General features: G+C 38.2%; 1 protein-coding gene across 12 annotated transcripts in view; it reads left to right on the plus strand.

Moving 5' to 3' along the window:
• myo18ab (myosin XVIIIA b) overlaps nucleotides 1–10,392 on the plus strand; it is a 90,790-nt gene that overhangs the window by 7,608 nt on the left and 72,790 nt on the right. For all 12 annotated transcript variants that reach the window (XM_015018090.1, XM_015018096.1, XM_015018092.1 and 9 more), the window contains exon 2: nucleotides 1,118–2,209. In XM_015018090.1, the coding sequence (XP_014873576.1) occupies nucleotides 1,193–2,209 (1,017 nt within the window). In that variant the 5' untranslated portion in view covers nucleotides 1,118–1,192. The remainder of the gene's footprint in view (nucleotides 1–1,117; nucleotides 2,210–10,392) is intronic.

Below are 10,392 nucleotides of genomic sequence, written 5' to 3' on the forward strand. Positions count from 1 at the left end.
GAAACAATATCATCGTTTATCGCAATAATTTTTTAGACAATTAATCACTCAGCAAAATTTGTTATCGTGACAGGCCTAGTGGTGCTATTGTAGAATGATTTGAGTTTACAGGTAGGTGTACCGAGCAAACAGCCTTTTTTATAACCTGTGCACATACAGAACTTTTATGGCTGGAATCAAAGTGCAGAATCCTGCGATTCGCCACACAACCTTGAAAAGCTCCACCAAAGTATAGCAGCAAGGACTCGATCACCATCATTAACTTCTGTTATTTGGGAACATAAATGTTTCTCATTCATCTGAGATGCTGCAGTAAGAAAGATGGAGCAAACCTAAGCTTTATGGCAACACATTGGTTCAAGAGCTTGTGGGATTATTGGCTTGTTGGCTGAAAGAGGAACAGCTTATCCTGTTCTCTCACATCCTCATTTGATAGTTTTTGTCTGTTAAAGCTATTCAGTATTCTCACTTTTTATAGTTAGTCTTACATTGTCTACCCTCATAACTGGATTACTTCAGATCTAAGGATTGTGGGAGTTTTTCTTTTTACTTTAGTGTGTTTTCCTATTTTTCTACTTCCATGCTGAACAAGGTGCCAAGATATTGACAAAATTCTACAGACTACGTCTGACTTGAGGATTTTGCAACTGGATGTGGTTATCGAGATCAACACACATTGAATTTAAGGACATCAAGCAAAATTTAAGCATCACATGTCTATAACGCTGCCGTTACAGGTTCGATTCCTGACCTGGTGACCTTTGCCGCATGTCTTCCCTCTCTCTTTTTACCTACTTTCCTGTCTTAGCATTTTCAAATAAATCCCACTAGAGCCAAACAAAAAACTTCAAAAAGAAAAGAAAATGTGAACATTTTGATTAAAGAAAAAAACATATTTCTACATTTTTGTTTCTCTTGTTTGAAACTTGCCAAACTGTGACATTAAATCCCAGCTGTGTAGCGAATTATGGCTTTATTTTTAGTACCATTACATCCCTGATTTCTACACATATTTATAAACAATAAAGTATGCTTAATATTTAATGAGTGAATAAATTCATTTGTTGTCAGTGTTTTATAGTAGTTTCTAACACTTTTCTCCTGTCTCCCTTTCCAGGGGATTTTTTTTTCTTTTGGAAACAAGACTTCTGACTCATGACTCAACCTGTGTAGGGAGATTTAGATAGTTACCATGTTTAATTTGATAAAGAAAGACAAGGAGAAGGAAGGGAGCAGGAAAGAGAAGAAAGAGAAGAAGGAGAGAATGTCTGCAGCAGAGCTGCGCAGCCTGGAGGAGATGAGCATGAGGCGTGGTTTTTTCAATCTTAAGAGGGAGGCTAAGCGGGAGTCTAAGAACAAAGTGGAGATCTCCAACCCCATTCCTATCAAAGTGGCCAGCACCAATGAGCTGTCCCTCACCGATATCGAGTCGGATGAGTTCAGCAACCGAAGCAGCATGGCCTTGGACGATCAGATCAGTGTGGCCAGCTCCACTGATGACTTGAAAGGAGAAGGAGGAGGTCAGGACGGACATCGCAGCTCTGTACGGGACCGTGTGGCTCACTTTGGTTCTCTTGCCAAGCAGAACTCCTCACAGATGGGGCAGATGATGAAACGTTTCTCCTTCTCCCAGAGGAGCAAGGAAGAGAGCCCGTCAGAGGGCTCCACACCTTCTGGACAGAACTCTGCTGCTCCATCACCGCAGGTCGAAAGCAAAGTGTTCAACATGCTTCGCAAGCACAGCCAAAGAGTTCAACCAGAGGCGGCAGACACCAAAAAAGTTTTCATCCCTGAACTGGTTGATAAGATTTTTCCCGCACCCTTGCAGCTGCCTACTGTGGTTGCACCAAGTGCCCCAGAAACACGGGAGCTGGAGCTGCAGAGACGCAACACTGGTGACTTTGGGTTCTCTTTACGCCGTACCACTATGCTAGATTGCAGCCCTGATGGAGGGGTCTACAGGCGCGTGGTCCACTTTGCCGAGCCTGGTGCTGGCACTAAGGACTTGGCGCTTGGACTTGTACCTGGCGACAGGCTAGTGGAGATAAACGGCCGGAATGTAGAGAACAAGAGCCGTGACGAGATAGTTGAGATGATCCGTCAGTCAGGAGACACAGTGAGGCTGAAGGTCCAGCCCATCCTGGAGTTGAGCGAGCTGAGCCGCTGCTGGCTGAGGAACATCGAGGGTTTGCGCAGAGAGGCCCGACATGTAAGCAGCTTTCTTTTACTACATCTAGAGAGAAACTTGACAACATTACAACATGTTATTACATTGTGAAAGCATTAGACAATGTTGTTGAGACATTGTGCATCACCTGTTCCATAGTTCAGAACTTCTGTTGAGGGAAGGAATAGATTTAGCTTTCAATGAATAGCAAAGTGATATTAAATTATTAATATAATTAATATTCCTGTTTAAAAATACAGGTACTACTGAAGCATGTAAGTTACCTTGCTTTAAAAAAAAAACAAATGTTTGGGTTGTTCATTGAATGCATCGTTTTCAACAGACACCATCATACAGTTCAAAGTATTTAACTGTTGTTCTACTTTGAACATAAAAAGACTTTTGGAAGACATTTAGTCCATTTCAGCAAAAAGAAACTAAAAGACCTCTCCTTCTGTAACTACTAACCTGGGAGCTAATGCTAATGCAGAGGAAGACAACATTTAGCTGTTCTAGCTAGATGTTTGGGCTCTTCAGAATGCTCTAGTTTGTCAGCTTGACTAGTTAGTAACAGATAAATTTACCGGAGCATCGTTGAAAGTCTACAGGGAAAGAGATACTGAGATTTGAACCTATGAGCTTGTGACTGGAAGAATGACTTCAGATCAGATATTGGACCAGGAGTTGGCAACCATTTAACTGAAACTATTGTTGCCTTCAGTCCAGCTGTTTCATTTAACTGATGCGTGGCTTGAGTTATAAAGATTATTTTGTATTATAGTAAATTTTTAGGACGTTTTATATTGGCAAACACATTTTCTTTTTCTTTTGAGATTGGTTAATAAAGAAAATCATAAAAAAAAGTCATTAAAAGGACAGTTAAAATTTTCTTTCAAAACTTAAAGAATATAATATAGTGTGGTTTGCCGCCTGAAGAGAAAAAAATAATTAATAGAAAAGTATTCCTAACACAACTAATGCAAAAAACTGAAAAGACTAACATTTATTTCTGATATTTACGTGTTATAAAATTTTGCTAAATTTTAATAAGTTTTGACCACAGCTCTGAGAGCCACAACAGGGGGTCTAAAGAGATGCGGACCCATTGGAGCATTCTTTAGCGGTGCACAGATAAACCAGCTAGCCGATAAATGGGCCCCAGTTTCCTTAACTTTGGGAGATCGGCTGATACTTACATGTGAAATCTATCTTATCCATCTCGGCAGAGGTCAACCACTGAACTCTTCTCTGCTGTGAGAGAGGCTGCACACTTTGAGCTTCATTAAGTAGTTCTATGTATGAATGAACATTAACGTTAATTAACATTTAATTAATGTTAAAAGTGTGAATTGTTAGCTTCCTGGGCTGTTTGTATAAGTGTATGTGTGCTGAACAGTATGGAGCCCCCTAGAGAACCTGGGGAATTTTTTTTTCTCTTGCGAGATTTTGCGATCTCTCACAATAATGTACTGGTCAGTTCATGTGGCATTGAGAATACTGAAAATCTTTCTGCTACAATGTATGTTAATATCTCATTAGTAACATATCTGAAGTTTTGTATCTTTTTTTAATGATACAAACGCACCACAAACCTATGTGCAGAATTCCAAAGCATAACAGGTTAAACATGGGCTTTCCATCTCTTTCCATTCCATCTGAGACATAAACAGAAACTTTCCTTAAGAAGGAAAGTAAGAAAAACTACATTCATGACTACATGACTATTACATGACTGTTTTTGAGTTATTTTCTCTGGCAGTTCATCTGACAGTTTTGACTGTGTCTTTTTTGTATTGGTTAACAAAGGTCCGTTTTCATGTACAGTCACATCTCAGCCTTCCAACAAACATGAACATGCATTAATAGATTGATTTTCAATAATTTTTTTGCATCAAAAAGTTAAGAATGTATAAACACGTTTTCTGAGGCTCTTTAAATGTGTACATATGTGCAATTATAAATGGACATTTGTGACTGTACATGAAATAGACCATGATGTATTTGCTAATTTATTGCAAGGGAATGCAATACTTTAGCAAAGTAAAGCCAAAGAAACATTGTTTCCCAATTCTCTTAGAACAGGGTCTACTTGTACATCTGAAGAATAAGTTTACAATTAGAATATAATTTCTTTTGTCACTCATTTCAGGAAGAGAAACTTATTCATTGATGACACACATCTTGCAATATTTAAGGTCTTGTTTTCTTGTAATTTTGATAATTATGGCTTATAGATAATAACCCTGAATTCAGTTTCACATAAAATTAGCACATTACATCTGTTTGCTGTGTAAATGAACAGTCCTTTCGTTCATTTTATGCTTATGTTTTAACTCGTGTTCCAATACTCTTTCGGTCACCATGTCTGTTGTCTTGTCTCATTCCTGGTCTGGTTAATTGGAAGGTAAGTCACCAGTATTTTTGGAAGTTCCTCCTGCCATTTCTTCCCTGTGCCCTTGGATGTTCTGAAGTATCTGTGAAACCTCAATTTTCCCATTGCTCTTTGGATAATATGGTGATACTCTGATGTCTAATGCTTGCTTGCTTCACCATTGCTCTTGGTAGCACTATCCTGTGTCCTCTCAGCACTGGTCCATCATATGTTTTAAACTCTCCAGCACATCTGTTATAAGGCTGTGGCTCTGATGGAAGTAGGTTTGGCCATTTTCCTGTCACCCCCGATTGTCTTTAATTGTTTCTTTGTGTTGTCCTCTGTCATTTACTGTTTCATGTCCTCAAGTTTCATGGCTTGTACTTCATGCATCGCCACTGCCAGCACTCTGTCCACTTATTTCTACATACTCATTGTTCTCTGTCTCTGGTAAAGAAAGTTGTGAAAGTGAATCTGCTACATTGGACTTTACAACTATGTGTTCTATCTTATAATCATAAGGTTGTAGCCTCAAATCAAGTCTCTGTATTCATGGTGGTGACAGTGTAACCTTCTCTGGGTTGAACATGTATTTGAGGAGTTTATGGTTAGTTTGCAGAGTAAGCATGCCCTCCCACAAATACGATCTAAAATATTCCACAGCCCATGCGCATCCTAAAGCCTCATGTTCTGACAATATAGAGTTATTTTGGGGTCAATGAACGGCTTGCATAAGCTGCTGGATTCTTCTGTCCATCTGATTGGGTCTGTAGCAAAACTGCTCCTAATCCTGCTGGACCAGCATCACTAATGACAACAGTTGAAGTAGGCCAGGCATGGCTCACTCACCAATGCTTGTTTAATTACTTAAAATTATAATTGTGTTTCACTCATCCACAAACAAGGAAAGGACAAACATGGCTATCAATGGTTCTGATAAGTTTGCATAGTTTTGTACGAATTTCAGGTCTGGGCCCTTTGTAGATATCTTTGACCTTTCTCTGGTCTGGTTTAATTCCTGTGTCTGTAATTACATGTCCGAGTGTCTCAATCTGTTGCAATCCAAAGATGTGCTTGTGTCTGTTAAGGGTTAAACCTCTGTTTTCAAATCTCTGAAAGACTTTTTGAAGTGGCAGCAGCCTCTTTGTATGATGAATGCCGTCAGTGATCTCAATTCTGTGGATAAATCGCTCTGCCAAAATCCCTTCTATGCATCTTTTAGCAAAACACTTCTGCTCCATGTACTGCCGGTAAGATGCTACACTGTTGGTAATTATGGCTTATAGATGTCTTTCTCTGATCACTGCTCTATTAACTTCCCTAAGGTCTCTGCATGGCCTCACTTCTTAAGTGTATATTATGAAAAGCTTGTTTTTCTGCCTAGCAGTGCTTCTACATTTCCTTCTATCACATCTTTAACTACTTTTTCTTTCCACCTCATTTCAACCTCAAAGTAGTCTACTCGTTTAAGTGGAGTAGTTTGTGTCTCATACTGTCACAACATAGTGACAGTTTTAACAAATATGTAAAAAAAAAAAACATTTAAAAAAAATAAAAGTTATGTACTGAAGCTTTACCAGTTAGTCCATGAGCAGATTACCTGAGTTAACTCTTATAGTCGTTTATTTACAAAGACATTGTCCCAAAATGTCCCTTCCTCCCCTATGTGTAGCCCCTTGGATCAGCTAACGATGGAAGCACAAAGCAACAAGCTCATCTGTCCAGCAGCAGAGTCAGTATGCTGTAAATAGCAATGCTGGGGTCAGGAGTGTGTGAGGCTGGATAGGTCATTAATGAATTGATTTAAAGTGATCTATATCATTTAGCCAGGAACATCGTAGTAGCTAAAACTGACTTGTCTAAACATAGAGAACATCTGTTTTATCTGGGAAATAGTTATTCCTTCTACATTCAGCATATCTTGCGCAATAAATCTAAATGTAATAAGAATGATATAACAACAAGAACTAAAATAGCAACAGCATAAATCCTTCCAGCTGCACAGCATCCAAACATAAAATGATGCAACCAAAAAAAAAAAGATGAACAATTGTTTACAAAAAATTGGGAAAAAAACAAATCAGAACTGATGTAGCAGAGCTACTGAAATATGCTGCCACTATGAGCAGCACCAACTCTGGAATGGAAAGCTAAAGCTTAGTAGAGCCATTATTGCCTTCTCACCTGTATGGATATTTCTCCCATGTTCATCCTCCCTGGTCAGATGGGATGGACTTGATCAAATTATGGACGTCACACTGAGAACAAAGAAAACCCTTAATGTAGATTAACATACATGCTTTTGAGTAGATAAATATTTTCCAGGAGGATGGTGTTTATTTCTTATCATTATTTAAAGAAGAAGATTGATTATTTAAAATTATTCTGACTGACGCTAAAGCACTAGCCCCCTATTCTGTTCAGGATGACTGTGCAATCCATATTGTGCTCTTGGTGCATTGATACACTGAGCAAGTATTTGTTCCCAGTTTGTTCTGTGGAAATATTCCACTCTGACTGAGGACAAGACTCGCTTTGTGTCATATGAGGCTCAACTCTAATGATTTCCACACAGCACACTGAGGACTACTTTGTTGTTCGTTGTGATCAAATGACAGCAGTGCCACAACCATTTTTTACATTCTTTATTTAACAACGTGATAAAATTTTCATATCTTTTTGTTACCAGAAATTCTGTTTCTGTTTAGTGTGTGAGGAATTATAAGTTGCAACTAGACTTGAGACAAAATCACTCCAGAATGACTAGACTGATTCAGTCAAACATGATACAAGCTCAGAGTCCTGGAACACAAAACATTTGGATAAAGGAGGTTTTACTTCGTTTTTTGTCCTGCATATGTAAAAAACAATAGATTCCTTTTTATAACAGATGGCATTAGAATACAGATTTTAAAGAAGGAGAAGCTAACAGTAATGATTCATTTTTGAAAAGGTGTATAAAAACACCCTATATAGCTCCTGTGGCAGAAAAAAAAAAATTCTAATTTTGACCTGACAGCTCCTTAGTAAAAACCTTTGCAGGGACATCAAAGTATTATTTTTCTGTAATGAAATAAATTGGAACTGTTTTCAACATACCAACCTTTTGCCTGATCGCTATAAACTTCCAGCAGGATGGTGTCTGTCCACACAGACATGAATATAGCCCACAGACAGGATCCTGCTATTCTTCTCAGCTGTGACGTGTTTGTACAGGATATTCCTAACAAAGCATTAAACCTGACTGAACAATAAGACAATCAGAGGCTTATTATTAGCTCGAGCTGGGCTACACTAAAGGTTTTTCCTGGCCACAGGGTTTATTACAGACATTAAGTTGATTAAAACAATTTGTTTTACCTTTCTTTTTGTCATGGATTTAAGTTGAACTGAATCAGTTCTTGTGTGCTTATGTGTTTAGGTGTCTTACTTGATGTGTAGATTACTAAGTAGTCAACATATTACCACAAATCTGTGTTTTTTTTATATAACAGACATTTTGTTTTAAGCTACTTTGAACTGAAAATAATTCCTTTATTGAACTCTTAAGGCTTGGCAGTAAGTCTCCCAGTGTTGTGGACTTGTACAAACAAAACAAACTTTTTTTTTTTGAACACTTGATTTATGAAGATTTTCAAGTAAATTTATATCACAACAGCATGACAAATTCAAACAACATATTCCCAATATTACACAAGCAAATAAATTATAAAATGATAATAAAATAACTAATGAATACATAGATTAAAGGCTGGGGCAGAGTTCACAACTGTGTTATTTGCAGTCCATCTTATCTGGTTGCTACTTAAATAAGGTGGTTGAGTAAAGGGAGCATCGTTGCTCATTCACATGTTCCAATACTGGATTCCATATCCTAGAAAATTCATATCGCAGTCTTTCCACATGTAGGCTATTTACAAGTTCAGTTAGCCAGGTTTCAAACTTCCTGAGGAAGAGAGGTTCTTTGAAACTGGAAAGGAATGATCCATAGTAGATACAGTACTGTTGCGGATGGTAAAATAAGAGGGTAACGGAGGAGAATCAATCATTAATTCTGCCTTGGTTTCAGCAGAAGTATCTTTTATTATATTAATCCTATAATAATGCATGTAAAGCACATTTCCCTACACTTTTGACTGTTAAACATGCCATAGTCCTGGGTTGTACCATAGTACCACTGCCACACACCACCAGCCTATCCTGATGTTCATGTACATACAGGGTGTGTGGGTACCTACATATTTTATTTAGCTATTGATTGAAATTTGTATTGAATCAGTTTTCAAGTAAAAGTGAAATCCCACAAGTTACATTTGTCATGAATGAAAACTAGTGTCTTCCTTTGCTGCTTGGAGTTTAACATGCTGTCACTCCCTCTGTTACACGCAAGATGAGCCTGATCAGGGTCTTGCAGAGGAGGGGCTTTTGCTTCTTAATTATGTGAAACTTACAGCAGGAATAAAGTTAGAAGAGATATTAAAAGTAAGAGGCCATGTTTACTTGACTTAACAGGTTTAACGGAAGCTGCTGGAGAGCAGTCCCCTCCTTTTGCATTGCTTTCTGGTATTTGTGGAATCTGCTCTGGAACAAATAGGCCACTTCCTGACCCCGTCCATCTGACATTTTCTTCTTAGGGAAGTGTAATGAAGTTCTGTGGATGCAGGAAATGGAGGAGGGGAAACAGCTTAATGTGTGGGAATGTGGTTTACTAAAAGGATCATTTTGTTTTCTATGCAGTACACATCTGTCTCCAGAACTAATGTCTATCTTTAAGATTCACTGGACTTTTTCGGCCTTTTATCTATCTATCTATCTATCTATCTATCTATCTATCTATCTATCTATCTATCTATCTATCTATCTATCTATCTATCTGTCTGTCTGTCTGTCTGTCTGTCTGTCTGTCTGTCTGTCTGTCTGTCTGTCTGTCTGTCTGTCTGTCTGTCTATCTGTCTATCTGTCTGTCTGTCTGTCTGTCTGTCTGTCTGTCTGTCTGTCTGTCTAAATTTTATAAAATTTATAATTAAAACTGGATTAGGACCAACGTTAGCCTCGTAGTTATAACAATTCAGTCAAAACTCACACAAAGATTACATGTTTGTAAGTTGTAAACAGCAGAATCTGTTGACTTTATGAAATTGCTATGGGTCTAGGTCAGGGGTCCCCAAACTTTTTCCTGTGAGGGCCACATAACTTTTCCCTTCCTTGGTGGGGGACCAGAGTCAGTTTGTAACAGAAAAAGTGTGATGATTGCAGGAGTGCCTAAATGTAAAAATTTATTGTTTTCCAGAAAGCACAATCAAATAACCCTCTCTGGGTTCTTCACAGAACAAAAGTCAGGAAATAAATAATAACACTATTAATGAAATAAATAATAACCACATAACCCTCTCTGGGTTCTTCTGAGAAAAAATCCAGGAAATAACAGATCGCATAATCCGGAAAATAACGTATTTTCCGGACTATAAGCCGCACCCCCAAAGTTTTTTAAAAAAAAAAACCAGTAAACATACACGTATAAGTCGCAGATATCTTTGCCGCTCTAGGTTTTCCACAATGATGCAGCAGCAGCAGCAGAGGGGGGCGGACACTCAACATTTGAGTCATAAAATGTCAATTGCATATCGCATTTATTACAGTTGGAAAAAGAAAAAGTTGCCAAGTTTAGATTTAACTGAACTGATTACGGTAGTTTCTGAACGGTAACTGTAACAATAAAAGTGCTGATCCTTCGTGTTGCTACTAGCATGAGCTAAATGAAACTGTGTGCCACCTTCTTCTTCTTCTTCTTCTTCTTCTTTAGATTTCAACAGCAGCTTGCATCCATTATTGTTGCACTACTGCCATCTACTGG

This window comes from Poecilia latipinna, unplaced genomic scaffold (assembly GCF_001443285.1).
Source record: "Poecilia latipinna isolate Pla-1442-1.1 unplaced genomic scaffold, P_latipinna-1.0 Scaffold2227, whole genome shotgun sequence".
In the NCBI taxonomy this organism is placed as follows: domain Eukaryota; kingdom Metazoa; phylum Chordata; class Actinopteri; order Cyprinodontiformes; family Poeciliidae; genus Poecilia; species Poecilia latipinna.